This window comes from Phyllopteryx taeniolatus, chromosome 1 (assembly GCF_024500385.1).
Source record: "Phyllopteryx taeniolatus isolate TA_2022b chromosome 1, UOR_Ptae_1.2, whole genome shotgun sequence".
NCBI classification, from domain to species: Eukaryota; Metazoa; Chordata; class Actinopteri; order Syngnathiformes; family Syngnathidae; genus Phyllopteryx; species Phyllopteryx taeniolatus.
In genome coordinates, this window is record NC_084502.1 from 48,093,195 (window position 1) to 48,112,301 (window position 19,107).

Here is a 19,107-nt window from a genome sequence, read left to right on the forward strand (position 1 = left end):
GGAATAGTTGTAAATGACTTAATATCTACTGTGACAAATCCGGTGTCAAGCGTGTAAGGAACGACGCAGTTCACTTCAAAGTCCAGATAAAGAGTCTCTCTAGATTTGGGAGAGATTAGCTGGGTCAGAACATGTAATGCTCCGTAATCCACAGACAGCAGGACGGGCAAACTCACACTGCGATGTGGTTGTAGCAAAACATTGCACTGCCATGGGGACATGCAAACAGCAAATGCGAAGGCAGAACCCATGGCCAAGTACGAAAGGGTGAGGTGATTAGGGAAGAACTACAAGTTGGGAAGTTCAGGAGCAGGCTGGGTTGGCAACAGAAGCTCATCCCACCAAAAAGGGCCGGAGGATCTTGCATGGGAGTGTAGACGACAATCTGGCCTTGAGTGAGTGAGCAAGAGAGGCTTAGTGGCTGGTTGCTGATCAGGCACCTGTGTGCCCCGGCAAGCAGCGGCGATGAGGTGGGCGTGGCTGACTGGCAGAATGGAAGGGTGAATGGAAAAACACCGGAAGAGCACACAGGTGACCGATGATGCCGAACTGTGACATTTTGCTTTGCAGCTGTGCTTTTAATATGGAGTAAGATAAGGCCTTCACTGTATCTTTTTGTTCTGCACTGCAAAGACAAATAAGTAAATTACATCATTTACAAGTGAACACAATTCTTTAGTCCTTGTGTGTTTAAAGTCCAAGTGCATCATGATTGGCTGCTCATTGGCTCATCTGGAAGTGTGTGCAAATGTGTGATGTGTTTTTTTTTTTTTTAATGTTGTGATTTATTAAATCAACACAGTGTATTGCAGGCAATACATAAGTAACTCAACAAGTCATGCTTTCTTTCTATAAATCTTTTATTTAATATTGTTCTGATCTGTGTGTATACAATAAGTTGGACACAAACTGTACAATATTTGCATATTATGGATGTTAGTGGAACTGAACATATACTGAAAGACAGTAAGCACTCGCAACATTTTGCTACCAACTTACTGTAACAATACAGGATTAACACTGGTGAAATGCTGGGCATCAGCTTGCTTTAATTACTGGTGCCATTAATCTTTACACGAGCCGAAAAACAAAAATACATGAAAGACAATATATAAATAAAAAAAGACACCATCCATCAGACTGTAAAGCATTTCGTCCAGTGCAAATTACAGTAGTAGCAGAGTTGGACTATATAAGTGGTGGGCAAATCTTTGTGCTTAGGGGCCACATTCAACTTTTAAGAAGGACAGATGAGCCAGGTAATTTGTAGCTGAGATTTAAAGAAAAGTTAAAGTGTCTTTAAAATACCTAATTTTAATAAATAAATATAAATAATGATCATGTTTCATATATACCGCTTATCCTCATGAGGCTCACCTGTGAGCTGGAGTTTACGTATACCAGCTTTAGACAAATAACTATTCATTTTTAATTAACAAGCATGTTATTTGGAATGCAAGTGGAAACCAGAGTAAACCCACGTGATATTTAAAACAAATCAATTAAACAAATAAATACATGAAAATGAATAAATGCTACTTTAATTAGGGGGAATCCATTTAAATTAATGCAACAAATATAACAAGACTCTTGATAATGGAAATGCTCAACGGGCCGGATTAAAGAACAGATTTTACCCACCCCTTGGCTACATGCTGATTTGTATTCATTACATATTTCCGACATGACCACATGCATTAGCCCCTACCACCCCATGTTTCTGGACCTTTTTAGAACACGTGCAACAAGTGGAAAAGTCCAAGCAGTGAAAGGAGGTGGGGATAAGTGCTCTGGCTAACCTCTTTACAGCCAAGACAACAGAGTGGACCAAAGGATCATTGACAAGTGTATGCATGTAGTAAGGCGTTCTTCTATTCGAGGAACAGAGTGAACCTGAAGGAAACAGGCTACATCATGAGCACAGTTCTAACCGTCACGTGTCCTTGGCTTGTGTCACTAAAACGTGCCCGCGCTGCTGACAAGCTACGGCTGCAGGTCCACGCTCAAACACACGCCCCTTGCAATGGTACATGAGTGGAAATTAAAAAGATTTCCAGGTTTGTCATGATTGCTCCCTTCTAATTAAAGCATATGCTCTTTCTTTGCACACAGAGTGCAGTTAGAGCTCATAATTGTAGCTTTGGCACCAGCCAGGCTAACTATGGAGATGCTCACCTTAATTGGGAGGTGTGATTAGGAACCTGGAAGACCCTGTTATACGTATCTGCATCTTTGGTCCATGGCCCCGGAAATTATTCTTGAACACGTGTGAGAGATCTTCAAAAGCTGCATTCTCCCAGGTGCTAACCCAACAAGCTGAAGATTGATAATGCACAATGAAGAACATTCCTTCCCAGTAAAAAAACAACATGTACTGCATGATGACCATAATGTGTCCAACTCCAATTTTACATGATGCTGGTTATGTACCATGGGTCAGAAGGGTTCCAATGATAACATCAGCTCAAATCAAACCATTTTTAAAAAAATGTCACAACTGAGAAAAAAAAACATTTTTTGGGCCTACGATGAGAGCTCATGTATACTGTGAAGAACAACACACACAATTGGAATGTGATCTCTGTGTTGTTGGACAGACAACTTTATCCAGTTTATCCCCGGGACTCTACTGGTGGGATAAAATGATGACAGGCATGATTGTCAGGGCTTGTTTTCTGATCGTTTCCTAGCAACCATAATAGCGTGACACGAGTGCTACAATACACAGAAAAGAGCCACATTTTGTCTACAAAAGACAATTACAACACTGGCCAAAAGACTCATCAAGAGATGGCCCTCACAGTGGAACATTGTGTGAGGCACACTGGAGCCGAGAGCATGTGAACATTTGGTCTACAGTGGAACCTCTAAGGGCCTCCGATTTGTTCAAATTTAGAAATCAATGTGAAGGTTAGTCTTGTCACAGATGCAGCGAATGTGTTTCATGAACTTTGTTGTTGAATAACAATGGATGTCACCTCGCATCTCCAAAACCATCGCTTTTCATCCACACATCCATTTTCTTCACCGCTTATCCTCACTAGGGTCGTGGGCTGCTGGAGCCTATCCCAGCTATCTTTGGGCGAGTGGCGGGGTACACCCTGAACTGGTTGCCAGCCAATCGCAGGGCAGATAGAAACAAACAACCATTCACACTCACATTCACACCTACGGGTAATTCAGAGTCTCCAATCAACCTACTACGCATGTTTTTTTTCGGGATGTGGGAGTAAACTGTAGTACCCAGAGAAAACCCACCCAGGCATGGGGAGAACATGCAAACTCCACACAAGCGGGGCCGGGATTTGAAACCCAGTCCTCAGAACTGTGAGGCAGATGTGCTAACCAGTCGTTCACCATGCCGGCCATTACTTTTCAGGAAACCAAAATTAAACGGGATGTTTGTTAAATCCTTGATAACATTGTATCACCCCTCCTTGAGCCGTCACCTTATCGTGGTGGAGGGGTTTGTGTGTCCCAATGATCCTAGGAGCTAAGTTGTCTGGGGCTGCTCGAAGGCGAGCGCCTGGTGGCCGGGCCTGCACACATGGGGCCCGCCCGGGCACAGCCCGAAAGGGTAATGTGGGTCCCCTTCCCATGGGCTCACCACGTGTGGGAGGGGCCATAGGGGTTGGGTGCAGTGTGAACTGGGCGGTGGCCGAAGGCGGGGAGCTTGGCGATCCGATCTCCGGCTACAGAAGCTGGCTCTCGTGACGTGGAACGTCACCTCTCTCGGAGAGAAGTAGCATGAGCTGGTGTGTTAGGTCGAGAAGTTCCGACAAGATGTAGTCGAGCTCGCCTCCACACACAGCTTGGGCTCTGGTACCAGTCCTCTTGAGAGGGGTTGGACTATCTTCCATTCTGGAGTTGCCCACGGTGAGAGGCGCCGAGTAGGTGTGGGTTTACTTATTGGCTCCCAGCTAAGTGCCTGTACATTTGGGTTCACCCCGGTGGACGAAAGGGTAGCCTCCCTCCGCCTTCGGGTGGGGGGACGGGTCCTGACTGTTGTTTGTGCCTATGCACCAAACAGCAGTTCAGAGTACCCACCCTTTTGTAGTCCTTGGAGGGGGTGCTGGAGAGCGCTCCTACTGTGGAGTCCATCGTTCTGCCGGGGGACTTCAATGCTCACGTGGGCAATGACAGTGAGACCTGGAAGGGCGTGATTGGGAGGAACACCCCCCCGATCAGAACCCGAGTGGTGTTCTGTTATTGGACTTCTGTGGTCCCCACGGATTCTCCATAACGAACACCATGTTCAAGCATAAGGGTGTCCACACGTGCACTTGGCACCAGGACACCGTAGGTCGCAGTTCGATGATCGACTTTGTGGTCGTGTCATCGGACTTGTGGCCGCATGTCTTGGACACTTGGGTGAAGAGAGTGGCGGAGCTGTCAACTGATCACCACCTGGTGGTGAGCTGGCTCCGATGGTGGGGGAAGATGCCGGTCCGACCTGGCAGGCCCAAACGTATTGTGAGGGTCTGCTGGGAACCTCTGTCAGAATCCCCTGTCAGAAGGAGTTTCAACTCCCACCTCCGGCAGAACTTCACCCACGTCTCGGGGGAGGCTGGGGACATTGAGTCCAAGTGGACCATGTTCCGCGCCTCCATTGCTGAGGCGGCCGACCGGAGCTGTGGCCGTAAGGTAGTCGGTGCCTGTGCCGTGTCGGCAATCTCTGAACCCATTGGAGGACATCAGCGGTGAGAGATGCTGAAGAAGGAGTCCTATCGGGCCTTTTTGGCCTCTGGGACTACTGAGGCAGCTGATGGGTACTTGCTGGCCAAGCGGAATACAGCTTTGGTGGTCGCTGAAGCAAAAACTTGGGTGTGGGAGGAGTTCGGTGAGGCCATGGAGAACGATTTCCGAACGGCTTCGAGGAAATTCTGGTCCACCATTCGGCGTCTCAGGAGGGGGAAGCAGTGCACCATCAACACTGTGTATAGTGAGGATGGGGTACTGCTGACCTCGACTCGGAACGTTGTGTCTCGGTGGGGAGAATACTACGAAGACTTCCCATGAGGAAGCAGAGTCTGGGAGGAGAGAATGAGAGGAAATCGGGGACAGTGTCTCTGGATTGGCAGACAGGGGTTGTGGTCCCCATTATTAAAAAGGGGGACTGGAGGGTATGTTCTAATGACAGGGGGATCACACTCCTCAGCCTCCCTGGTAACGTCTATTCATGGGTGCTGGAGAGGAGGGTCCATCGGGAAGTCAAATCTCAAATTCAGGAGGAGCAGTGGGGTTTTCGTCCTGGCCGTGGAACAGGGGACCAGCTCTACACCCTCAGTAGGGTCCTCGAGGGTGCATGGGAGTTCCCCCAACCAATCTACATGTGTTTTGTGGACTTGGAGAAGGCGTTCGACTGTGTCCCTCGGGGGTTCCTGTGGGGGGTGCTTCGGGACTATGGGGTACCGAACCCCCTGATAGAGGCTGTTCAGTCCCCGTACGACCGGTGTCAGAATTTGGTCCACATTGCCGGCAGTAAGTCGGACTCGTTTCCGGTGAGGGTTGGACTCCGCCAAGGCTGCCCTTTGTCACCGATTTTGTTCATAACTTTTATGGGCAGAATGTCTAGGTGCAGCCGAGCTGTAGACGGGGTCCGGTTTTGTGGCCTCAGTATTCCATCTCTGCTTTTTGCAGATGATGTGGTTCTGTTGGCTTCATCAAGCTGTGATCTCCAGCTCTCACTGGAGCGGTTCGCTACCGAGTGTGAAGCACCTGGGATGAGAATCAGCACCTCCAAATCTAAGACCATGGTCCTCAGTCGGAAAAGGGTGGAGTGCCCTCTTCGGGTCGGGGATGAGATCCTGCCTCAAGTGGAGGAGTTCAAATAGTTTGGGGTCTTCACAAGTGAGGGAAGAATGGAACGGTATGTATAGGATTTTAAACATCTTAACCAATTTAAGTTCTCCGTCTTTGTTTTTAAAATGCGAGGAATGCATATATGATGAGGGGAAAAAATGTGTATGCGTACTTATTGCTCTTACACAGCGTGTGTTGTATTCAAGTGACCACCACAGCACACCACACACACGCAACCATATTGCCAGATGTCTGGCATAGTACCAATTAATACCTGTGAGAGGTAGCATGGTGCCACAGGGCATCTAGACTGATGAAAACCAAAAAGTAGGAAGAGTAGGAGAAAGTATTACAAAAGCTCAGCAGAACTCTGTGTTGACCACACATATTAGGATTTATGATTGTAAATATTTAACGTTTAACTTTTCCGATTGTCGGCCCTGATCGTTTTCCAAGCAAATCGGAGAGGGGGGGGGGGGAAATAAAAAAATACAAATGAAAAAATCACACATAGCACATCCTAAACCTCGGATTAACTTTTTTTCGTTTTTTTTTTATTATTATAATTAGGCCTTTGCCGACTGATCAGAAGGGGTTAAGAAGGCTCAAAATCGGCCTTATAATTTGTTTGAAACTCTTCTTCTCTTTTTCTGTTCTCCTCTTCACACCTCACGTTTAGGCTGTTGCTTTTGTAAGTAGTGTTTGTGTAAAAAAAAAAAAAAATCAAAAAGCAGCTATTCCTTTGATCCTCGCTTAATTGCGATCTCACGATCTGCAATCTACAGGCATAATTTTCTTTTTTGAAAAGATGGTGTGCCTTTGCAAATAGTACAAGCGCTGTGGTGTTCGACTTTACAGAGGTTCCACTGTATATAAACCAAATGGCATCAGATCAGACAATCTACAACAACTTCCCATTGAGACGACAGCAGAAATACAGTTATAATGACAGTTTCGTGATAGGAATACTGAGCTCGCAATAATTTGTTGTCGTAGGTGCGTAGCAGACAAGTCATTGCAGCGCAAACAATTGAACAAGACGTCGCTGTACGAGAAATGAGGGTACGGCACACTGCCCCCTCCAGTCAGGTGTTTCTGCAACTGTGAAGCCTTTGTGTGTCAGTGCTTTGGCCCATGGTGCTGACAACCTGTTGCTGAGGCGATACAGCTCGTCTGATTGGTCACACAGCCTTACAAAAGTCAAATGTGTATGTAAAATATGTAAAATAATGTATTTTAATAATAGAATCAGAACTTCTGCATGTTCTCCTTTTCTAATCCACTGGCCTCCCTTTCATTCATGCACTGTCTTGCTGCAACTGACCTTCATTGTTCATCTGCCCAGTGCACCTCTGGGTTCTCTTCCACCTGTTCCCTACTCACCTCAGATTACAATGTCATCTGCAAACATCATAGTCCACAGAGATCATCTGTCCATCACCATAGCAAATAATAAGGGGCTCAGAGAGGATCCTTGATGTAGTCCCACCTCCACCTTGAAGTCTTCTGTCACTCCAACAGCACACCTCACCACTGTCTTATTGTTCACATACTGTACATGGCCTGGTCTAGTCTAACATACTTCTCTGCTACACCCATTTTTTCCCATTTCCTCATACAGTATCACAGGTCCTCCATTGGTACCATAAATGGCTGGTTTGGACCAAAATGACTGACATGGAGACATTGAGACATTTTTGTGCGTCCTTTTATGATAGATATGTCCATCCTAATTCAAGTTGGTGAAATTGGTGTGCCCACCCCTGCTCCATTGCCATCCTGAACCGCAGCATCTCTTTCACTGGCACAGACAAGACAAGAGGTATCACAGTATCCTTACCTTCTAAGGGACAGTTTCTAAACAACTACCAGTTCAGTTCACTGGCGTCTAAACAGAAAGTCTGGTTCTTGAACAAGGCTTAAAGTCCTGAACAGATTAGAGCCATGTTGATGGTCACAGTGAGGAATCTATTTGGTTTGCTTTCGTTGTGCTGAGGGTTAGCCACACAAGTTCATCATGTGATATTCTGATTGTGGCTAAAGTCTCTGCGCTATAGTTACGGTCCAACCATCTCTGGCTAAAATCACCATGTTAAAAACCGTTATCACTACAATACCTGCATGTCACATGTCACGCTTCACATAATCGACACATTGCAGCTTTAACATGATTTACCCTGTTCACTTTTGCCCTCCTACCTTTAAATACAAGTTAATGTGAAGGCAGCAGGTTATGATACACTGTCATAAATGAGAGCTCACTTTTGTCCCACAAGGTACAGTCCCCGTGTGTGGTACACAAGACTATTTGTTCGATGCCATGCTGTTTGTACCTTTTTCAGCATCCAAACAATAAAAGTCATGGGTCCAAGCCGTTGTACACCATCACTGTACTGTAAGTACAGCTATGTACTTTGTCTCTGAGAGTGTAGCTTTGCGCTTTTCCCTTCAGCTACATTCTAAGTGTCCTTTGCTATTTCATGTAAACAGTAATGCTGCTCAAAGCTCTGCTTTCATTTGCTTGGGGGCTCCAAACATGTTAAATCTCTTCGGTTATAGCTACATGCCAATTTGAAGAGGTCCTTGCCAGAATTCTTGAATGGCTACATATGTACGAGGTGGTAGCATTCTTTAGGTGCTTGGCAGGGAGGTAGCAACTGAAGTCTATTCTGTATCTGTACAACTGTGCAAGCTCGGTCTTCACCAGCGTTTTGTGTCCTTAAACCAACTGCATACAAAGGAATAAAGAAGCATGCTCGACCGTATCTGTCAAATAAGAACCAAACTGGTGAGGTCAGATACAGAACATTGTGTTTTCAGATCAGATGCATCTTTAGCACTCCATTATGTTTATCTGGATGCTTTCAAATCCATTCTGTGGAGCTTGTGTGTGTGTGTGTGTTTGTGTGTGTGTGTGTGTGTGTGTGTGTGTTTGAGGCAAGCATACCTGGCAACTGAACACTATCAGAGGAGGACAAGCAGGCCTCTAAGTAACAGACTGTCACAGGTAAACATCGGTGGAGATGACACATTTGTATCTTTGTTTGTTTGTTTCATTTTAAGAATACCCTTTCGGGCAAGGCGAGATCACACTGCTGCCACTTCATCTTCTTCCTCTTTGCCCCTCAGCCGCCGACAACAGCAGTTCTGTCTTACAATGTGAGCAGTGGGGTGCTGGGTGCGCACTTGCTGTTGACCGGTCTCAACTTGACTGAGTTTTTTTTGTTGCATTTGTTGCAGAATCGCTTACTTTTCCTGGCCTCTGGTTGCTTGTGGGTGGAAAGGGGATGTAGGGGTGGGGAGGAGCGGGCTATGTCTCCTCCTTGGCAGGTTTGCTGACAGGCTTTCCGCCATTCATGACCACTGGCTCGCTGGTTGTGCTTTTGGAAGGCGGGCCCCCGGCGATCTTAGGCGCCGCCTCCCCTATGTCATGCAGTGAAGGCTCTCTGTACATTGCAACTAGAGAGGTTCGGTAGGGAGGTGGCCAAGGGGGAGATGAGGAGACAAAGGATGAATGGCGTTAATGAAATAAGGGGGAATAATGAAGGAAAGAGAAAATGGAAATTTGTGTTTTATAGTAATTAGTGATTGCAAAAATCTGTGATGAAAAACTTCTCAAACCATCTGTTTACATCCAGTAACGTGGATAAACACACGCATACAGTAGATACATTTTTACATTTTGTACTAAAACATTAAGGCGAGTGGAAGTTACCTTCTATAGGTTTAGGTAGGAAATGTGCAGCTGGTTTGGTCTTCTTAACTCTGTTGCCTTTCATGGCCTGCCCTTCCTTGTTGAGGCCCAGGAACCAGGCCCGGCCAGACTCCTTCTGCCTGTACAGCATGGAGCTGTAGATCACATAGTAGTTCTCAAACACAGACTCCTTAAATTTGCACTCTGGGGTGAACGTTTCCTGAGGAGACAGGCATGAAAAGACGTTCAGCACTGTAGTTGTTCCCTTTTCCACAATATCAGAGACCCTTACACAAAATGAGGAGAAAGAAGAAATGTTGCACAGTTCCTGAGAGGAATAAAAAGGTGCTTGACATACAAGAGTCACCAACGCCTCTCATAAACACACCCATCTGTTGATTGTTTTGATGAGCTATTTGATTAGCCAGTCAAAAAAGTGTCCAAGGTGATATGTTCACATTCATTCTTTTGTCCTGAACAAAAAGAAGTAATCAGGCTGCCGTGTAGAGAACATCCATCCATCCATTTTCTTTACCGCTTATCCTCACTAGGATCGCAGGCGTGCTGGAGCCTAAATTATTTAAAATTGGTTGACCAATGTTTAAACTATCGAGGTTAAGCTTTACTTTCCGCTTTGTGTCCTTCTCTATACCTCAGTGGGCAACACTGAGCAGCCGCTCACTTGATTGTATGCCTAGCGCTACTCACATCATGGTCACGAAAGCTGTACTCGACATTTGGCTGAGATAGAAAATTTGATTTGATTTGAGTGCGACAAGTGGATGTTAAATTTGCTGAAATTCCTTATGCTTTAATTTGGATGCAGGAATGTCAGCGAGCTTTTATTAAGACACCTGGGAACTGGTTAATCAAATTCATTTAATCAAATTCCAACTGTAACAGATTCCATTATGGCCCACCCCCATCTCCACAAAGTTTCCAGCAAGTCATTTAAGTACTAAATCCTGCTCACAGACAACAAAGAAATGGCAATGAGAATGAGTGTGGAGGGATAATATCCCAGTCATCTTTTCCCATGAATAAACCGTGTGGCAAGATTGACAAACATATTGATGAAGAACCCCTCATAAGGCCCAAATAAACCCCTTGTTGGGTATGTTTGTCTGGGCCTCCTCTTATTGGCTGTTGTGGGCCTCTTGCCTGAGCCACAGACACATTGTCATTCAGCTCAGGTTTGCCGGTCCGAGTCTCATAGCAACATGAGGAAGACAATGTAGCCGTGGCAACCAACCAGCGCTGAGGGGGAGGGGTCAGTGTGAGCGTGAGTGTGTGTGTGTGCAAGGAGTGGTTGGTGGGCTATAAACGTGAGACATAAAGAAATGTACACGACGACCACTCAGTAATTTAACATACTATAATAGTTCTTCCTGACAAGCTTGTTCTTCCAGAACACGACTGTGGGAAGTCGTCTCTGGGGCGCCAGTAAGCAGCTGCGAGTACATTATATGTACGCACACGTGCACACACACACACACACACACACTTGTGGCTCTAGGGGATGAATGGAGGGAGGTTCAGGAGCATTTGTTCGGCTATGAAATGTGACTAAATAATTGGTTGGTGACAAAACGAGGCAGCTGATGAAGATTCAATGCTGTATCAATGACACTAGCATGCCGCCACCAATTATGCGTGGGTGACTGCTCTGATTTGAAACAGTCAGAGGATCTTTGGGGCACTGAATAGGTCGTACATATTTAGTCTCGACCTTGGGACAAGATTCATTATTCATTTGTTGAAGAAGATCATCTTTTGTGATGCACACGGTGCCCGGCTCATGTTTGCGCTGGTCAGAGAGGCCATGCATCATTTAAAGCTGCTTTTAGAATAAAAGCTGTTTCACGCTGAAGCTGAAGCCAGGTGAGTCATTTCAGCGGTGCTCGGTCCTGTCATCATATCTAAATATCAGAAGGGCAAAAGAATGAATGAAAGAGCACAGGGCGGAGTGAAACTGGGACATGAAGAAAAAGAGGGAAAATAAATCACAAAGCCAGGAGGATGACAACAACAGCCTCCTGGTGGGAAAAACAGCAGGAGATTCTCTCCCGCTCTCTTCTTAAATTGTATTTGCTATCTTGCATTTTATCCATCAGTCTTCTTTTTGCGTCACAGTGCACATGGGTGTGCTCTGTGGTATCTTTTGACTTGGATGTGTACTGTGCATGCGAGGCACATATGATCAAACAGAAAAAGTGCCACAAACATGTGGAATATCATGCTCCCTTGCTGCACCAGGTCGCAGAGAGCAGCCTTGCAATATCTACATACCTGGACAAAATTGTTGGTACCTGGTATCCTACAATGAAAAACTACTTGAAACTGACAAAATAATTAACAAATAAAAAATAGAGCTGTCAATCGATTACAATTCTTAATCAGGATTACTTACACATTTTGTATTTGGTATTTTAAAGTTTTTAATACTCATCAACATATGAGTGGACAAATATGCTTAACTTATGCAAATATATTTATTTCAAACTCAAGCCCAACAAGATACAACAGGTGAGGAGATACTGTTAAACTGCTACTGTACTTTACTGTGTACTTTACTGTTACTGTAAAATTAAACAAAAATAATTACACACATTGTACATTTAAATGCAACACAAACAAAGAGCTTCATTCAAAAAACAGTCAGCTTAATGCTCACACACAATTGAAAACACCATTGACTGGGTAACAAAAATTAGCATGGAAGTAGCAGTAGTCCTATACCTTCATGTATCCATCCATCTATTTTCTGTATCGCTTATCCTCACTAGGGTCGCAGGTGTGCTGGAGCCTATCCCAGCTATCTTCGGGCGAGAGGCAGGGTACACATTGAACTGGTCAACAGCCAATCACAGGCTACATATAAACAAACCATTTGCACTCACATTCACACCTATGGGCAATTTAGAGTCTTCAAACAACCTACCACGCATGTTTTTGGGATTTGGGAGGAAACCGGAGTGTCCGGAGAAAACCCCCCCAGCACGGGGAGAACAGATGCCAGCCCGCCCCACACAGGCGGGCTGGGATTTGAACCTAGGCCCTTAGAACAGTGAGGCAGATGTGCTCCCCGTGCCTGCGTGGGTTTTCTCCGGTCACGCCGGTTTCCTCCCACATCCCAAAAACATGGATGGTAGGTTAAGTGACGTCTCTAAAATTGCCCCGAGGTGTGAATGTGAGTGTGAATGGTTGTTTGTTTGTATGTGCCCTGCAATTGGCTGGCAACCAGTTCAGGGTGTACCCCGCCTCCTGCCCGAGCTGGGATAGGCTCCAGCACGCCCGCGACCCTAGTGAGGAGAAGCGGCTCAGAAAATGGATGGATATATATATATATATATATATACATATATATATATACACACGCACACATAGATATGTATATGTATATATGTGTGCGTGTATGTAAATATATATGTATATACACACACACACACACACACACACAGGTGCTGGTCATATAATTAGAATATCCATATAGTGCTGGAGCCTATCCCAGCTATCATGGGCAGGAGGTGGGATACACCCTGAACTGGTTGCCAGCCAATCGCAGGGCACACATATAAACAAACAACCATTCGCACTCACTTTCACACCGACGGGCAATTTAGAGTCTTCAATTAACCTATTTTTGGGATGTGCGAGGAAATCGGAGTGAAACTCCACACAGGCAGAGCCGGGGATTGAACCCCGGACCTCAGAACTGTGAGGCAGATGCTCTAACCAGTCATACACCGTGCCGCATAATTAGAATATCATGAAAAAAAATTACATTTAAAAAGTGAAACTTGGATAATGTATACATTAATCTCACACAGACTGACATGTTTCAAGTGTTTATTGCTTTTTATATTGATGATTAAAACTGACAACAAACGAAAACCCCAAATTGAGTACAGAATATTGTGGAGAGGTGCAATATTGAACACACCTGTTCCCACACTCTAATCAGCTACTTAACTCAAAACACCTGCAAAGGCCTTTAAATGGTCTAGTTCTGTAGGCTACACAATCATGGGGAAGACTGCTGACCTGACAGTTGTCCACAAGACAACCATTGACACCTAGCACAAGGAGGGTGAGACACAAACAGTAATTGCTAAAGAGGTGACTGTTCACAGAGCTCTGTGTCCAAGCACATTAATAGAGAGGCGAAGGGAAGGAAAAGATGTGGTAGAAAAAAAGTGTACAAGCAATAGGGATAACCGCACCCTGGAGAGGATTGTAAAACAAAACCCATTCAAAAATGTGGGGGAGATTCACAAAGGGCGGACTGCAGCTGGAGTCAGTGCTTCAAGAACCACCACGCACAGACGTATGCAAGACATGGGTTTCAGCTGTCACATTCCTTATGTCAAGCCACTCTTGAACAAGAGACAGAAGCATCTCGCCTGGGCTAAAGACATAAAGGACTGGACTGCTACTGAGTGCTCCAATGTTCTGATGAAAGTCAATTTTGCATGTCCTTTGGAAATCAAGGTCCCAGAGTCTGGAGGAAGAGAGGAGAGGCACAGAATCCACAATGCTTGAGGTCCAGTGTAAATTTTCCACTGTCAGTGATGGTTTGGGTGCCATGACATGTGGTGGTATTGGTCCACTGTGTTTCCTTAGATCCAAGGTGAACGAAGCCTTCTACCAGGAAGTTTAAGAGCACTTCGCGCTTCCTGCTGCTGACGAACTTTATGGAGATGCAGATTTCATTTTCCGACAGGACTTGGCACCTGCACACAGTGCCAAAGCTACCAGTACCTGCTTTAAGGACCATGTAAGTTGTCGTAACGTAAGTTGAACCAGACAACGTATATCGAATGTTGAATTTGCAACTGGATACATTGAATATTTGACACTGAATGTTGAATTTGCAACTAAACACATTGAATGTTGCATTTGCAGCTGAACAATTTTTGCAGATGAAAAGTACTATGAATATTTTGAGGGTAAAAAAAATTCAGTATTAGTAGTACCCCGCCTCCTGCCCGATGACAGCTGGGATAGGCTCCAGCACGCCCGCGACCCTAGTGAGGAGAAGCGGCTCAGAAAATGGATGGATGGATAATTCAGATTCCAAATCTGATGGCACAGATATACATCCATATTGGAGGACCCATGACTTGTGGTTAGGACTAAGCTTGTTCTTTGCTTTATAGGCTTCATTTCTGCTTCTGTAAACATAAAGCTGATGTGACTTGTCAAAGTGTATATCTTTTTGAAGAATATCACATTTTAGTCCAGGCTTGATTAATGAATTTGTTTTTTAAATAATTCCGTTGAACCACAAAAATAAAGCAATGGCTGATTTTCATTGGTTCATTTTCTGCAAATGATTATCAATTATTACTGTTGGCAGTTTTATGTTTTTTCAGCATTTGCACATACCGTGTAGGTTTTTCTTTCTTTAATGGGAGGGCACCAACATTTTAGGCGGACCTACTAGCCACTAAAAACAGAGCACGCTAGAATGGCACTGAATAGTGTATACCTCTACCAAGGCAAAACAATCCCAGTTTGGATGAGCTCACCCTCATACTATAAATACCCACCTGCTGCATAGAGAGAGATGCATCAATCAACAGTCCTGGCCCATGCCCCACCCTTACACAGGTTTTGTGTAAATTGGTTTTGTATTTTTCATGTGAACACCAATAAATAAAACAGACAAGGAGTGATGAAAACAAGCCTAAACTAGTGTTGTAACACTTTGAGCAGTTTGCGGCAAGGATGAGCGCATCCAAAAACAAACTGTCAAAAAGCAGCGAGCTGAAATGCGTGGCACCGTCAACCCGAGCATTCCCGAGAGACGTGACTGTGAGGGCAAATAGGCCAAAAGACAGTCTGGCTGATTGACTGTCTGTGGCCACATTCATGCCAGTGACGTATAGCAGAGGTCCCCAACCACAGGGCTGGAAAAAAAAGAATGTATTTTTTGAGTGGAGTTGGAGACTGGGCTCGAGAAACTCGTGGGGCGGCTGCCTCCTTCATCACGTGAATCTGGGAAATGCCCCGGTGGCTTGCAAATTATGCTAATTAAGCTATCCAAACTGAACAATCAAAGACAAGCCTTTGGAGTATTTTGAAAGAAAAAAAGATTACCCCAAGATGGGACCGGCTTGTTAAAGAGAAGAAAGTGCAGGCTAAAACTATATTCAGCATCATTGTGAGTTGTATATTTAATCATCTGTTTTTATTTGTTTCTTTGCCAGGCTGTCAAAATATGTCTATGTGAAACCGGTCCGGAGTGGAAAAAACAGTGGTGACCTTTGACATAAAGAATGTCTTAATAAGGCAGTAAAACTCTGCAATAATAATAAAGTAGTTAAATTTAAATATATTGAATTACAATTGGTTCATCATATTATGAATATATGATCATTCAGATCCTCTTGTTTAAAAATGCGGCTATACTCTTTCAGGTCGTGGGAGTTGTTTTTCACCCCAGTGTGTAAGCAAACACGCGTGCGTCTGTGCATGTGGGTACGCTGCTCAGTTTGTGGGTGTGTTTGTTTCCAGTTATTATCAAAGCACTAATTACCCCAGGGGATTGTGGGTAAACAAATTGTTCCACAGAAAAAGGAGCCAATGAGTACGATGATGAGGAGTGTGGAGGAGGCAAGAAAAAAGAAGTGAAGAGCTCTGTTTGAGACAGGTTTTGTGTAATTCTGCTGACAAACTGGCTGCAAGCATTAGCCTCCTCAGTTGAGGTAAAAACAGAAAAAACTTGGAGGTAATTGAATGCATCCAATTATGTGAATTGTGCAGTCTAGATAAAAGTGAGACTACAGGCTGGTTCTAGTGTGTGTCAGTGTGGGTATTGTGTAAGATGACATCATAAGTTTGTCACATTTGAAAACACAGAAAAATTCTACGTTCTAGTCACTATAAGCGACACGATAAGTGCCCTCCCCTCTCTCATCTCGCTGGGTACAGACATCACAGCGCTCACCCATCTGAGTGCTGCAATGATAGTGCTCTGAATTGGGCCAGAAACACGTATACACAAATCTGAAGGAAATATACTTTGACTCAGTCGGGAAGTGCAGTAAAAAAAAAAAATGAAAAAAAACAGCTGAAACAGCAGGTCTGGTGATTGTGACACATGAAATGAGGCAACAAACAGATCAACAGCACCTTAACAATAAATACCAGGTTGGGGTGGTGAGGTTTAAATACAGTGGGTACGTAAAGGATTCAGACCCCTAAATCTTTCACTCTTTGTTATATAGCAGCCATTGGCTAAAATCATTTAAGTTCATTTTTTTTCCTCAATGGACACACAGCACCCCATATTGACAGAAAAAACTGAATTGTTGGAAATTTTTGCAGATTTGTTAAAAAAGAAAAGCTGCAATATCACACATCCATAAGTATTCAGACCCTTTGCTGTGACACTCATATTTAACTCAGGTGCTGTCCATTTCTTCTGATCATCCTTGAGATGGTTCTACACCTTCATTGGAGTCCAGCTGTGTTTGATTACACTGATTGGACTTGATTAGGAAAGCCACACACCTGTCTATATAACACCTTACAGCTCACAGTGCATGTCAGAGCAAATGAGAGTCATGAGGTCAAAGGAACTGCCTGAAGAGCTCAGAGACAGAATTCTGGCAAGGCACAGATCTGGCCAAGGTTACAAAAAACATTCTGCTGCACTTAAGGTTCCTAAGAGCACAGTGGCCTCCATATTCCTTAAATGGAAGACATTTGGGACGACCAGAACCCTTCCTACAGCTGGCCGTCTGGTCACACTGAGCAATCGGGGTAGAAGAGCCTTCGTGAGAGAGGTAAAGAAGAACCCAAAGATCAGTGGCTGAGCTCCAGAGATGCAGTCGGGAGATGGGAGAAATTTCTAGAAAGTCAACTATCACCGCAGCCCTCCACCAGTCAGGGCTTTATGGCAGAGTGGCCCGACGGAAGCCTCTCCTCAGTGCAAGACACATGAAAGCCCGCATGGAGCTTGCGAAAAAACACCTGAAGATTGTGAGAAAGAAGATGATCTGGTCTGATGAGACCAAGATTGTACTTTTTGGCCTTATTTCTAAGCGGTATGCGTGGAGAAAACCAGGCACTGCTCATTACCTGTCCAATACAGTCCCAACAGTGAAGCATGGTGGTGGCAGCATCATGCTGTGGGGGTGTTTTTCAGCTGCAGGGACAGGGAGACTGGTTGCAATCGAAGGAAAGATGAATGCGGCCGAGTAAAGGGATATACTGGACGAAAAACCTCTCCAGGGTGCTCAGAACCTCAGACTGGGCCAAAGGTTCACCTACAAAAAAGACAATGACCCTAAGCACACAGCTAAAACAATGAAAGCGTGGCTTCAGAACAACTCTGTCTTGAATGGCCCAGCCAGAGCTCTGACTTAAACCCAATTGAGAATCTCTGGAAAGACCTGAAAATGGCTGTCCACCAACGTTCACCATCCAACCTGAAAGAACTGGAGAGGATCTGCAAGGAGGAATGGCAGAGGATCCCCAAATCCAGGTGTGAAAAACTGCATCATTCCCAAAAAGACTCATGGCTGTATTAGCTCAAAAGGGTGCTTCTACTAAATGCTGAGCAAAGGGTCTGAATACTGATGGCTGTGTGATATTTCAGTTTTTCTTTTTTAATAAATCTGCAAAAATGTCAACAATTCCGTTTTTTTCTGTCAATATGGGGTGCTGTGTGTACGTACATTCATGAGGAAAAAAAATAAACTTAAATGATTTGAGCATCCATCCATCCATTTTCTTTACTGCTTATCCTCACTAGGGTCGCGGGCTGCTGGAGCCTATCCCAGCTATCTTCGGGCCGGAGGCAGGGTACACCCTGAACCGGTCGCCAACCAATCGCAGGGCACATATAAACAAACAACCATTCGCACTCACATTCACACCTATGGGCAATTTAGTCTCCAATCAACCTACCACGCATGTTTCTGGGATGTGGGAGGAAACCGGAGTGCCCACCCAGGCACGGGGAGAACATGCAAACTTCACACAGGGGGCGCCGGGATTTGAACCCCAGTCCCCAGAACTGTGAGGCAGATGTGCTCACCAGTCGCCCACCGTGCCGGCATGATTTGAGCCAAGGGCTGCAATGTAACAAAGAGTGAAAAATGTAAGGGGGTCTGCTTTCCGTACCCACTGTACCTTGGTTTTGTTAGTTTAAGTGCAGTATTTCATACACTCATTTTGTTTTTCTTTTAATGCAGGAGTGTTCCGATTCAATTGTGGTACAATCCATGAATTGATACGATGTAAGGACACTCGAATAACCATGTATACAAACAATATACACACACCACATAAATTTCATCATATTATCCAACCATGTGAACTATTCCTGTTGCAAATATGGTAAACTGCCAAGGGCCACTCATCCTCAGGTGTTTTCCATGACATGACAAAGCGTAGGTTCAATGGAATTTCTTAGAACCACATTACATTCCAACTCATTTTAAATGGAAGACAGCACACATCAGCCACCATTTAGAGTGGCTCTCATTAACCCCAAATAACATTCAGTAGTTCTAGTAGGCTTTTCCTGACATTGTCACATCTTCCAATGGTGACATTACCAAGAACTGGATGTCCCGCCTATATATATATATATATAT

The 19,107-nt window shown here is 44.7% G+C and overlaps 1 protein-coding gene and 1 long non-coding RNA gene across 4 annotated transcripts in view; one reads left to right on the forward strand and one right to left on the reverse strand.

The window, feature by feature from the left end:
• Window positions 1-842: 842 nt before the first annotated feature.
• The window catches only part of LOC133489989 (fibroblast growth factor 14-like), a 78,208-nt gene continuing 59,943 nt past the window's right edge, over window positions 843-19,107 (reverse strand). For all 3 annotated transcript variants that reach the window (XM_061799392.1, XM_061799411.1, XM_061799402.1), the window contains exons 4-5: window positions 9,518-9,716; window positions 843-9,261 (exon numbers count right to left, since the gene is read on the reverse strand). In XM_061799392.1, coding sequence (XP_061655376.1) covers window positions 9,113-9,261; window positions 9,518-9,716 — 348 coding nt within the window. In that variant the 3' untranslated portion in view covers window positions 843-9,112. The remainder of the gene's footprint in view (window positions 9,262-9,517; window positions 9,717-19,107) is intronic.
• Window positions 13,509-15,057, forward strand: LOC133489998 (uncharacterized). Its single transcript, XR_009792079.1, has 3 exons — window positions 13,509-14,039; window positions 14,120-14,273; window positions 14,402-15,057. It is a non-coding gene; the product is annotated as an uncharacterized LOC133489998 (long non-coding RNA).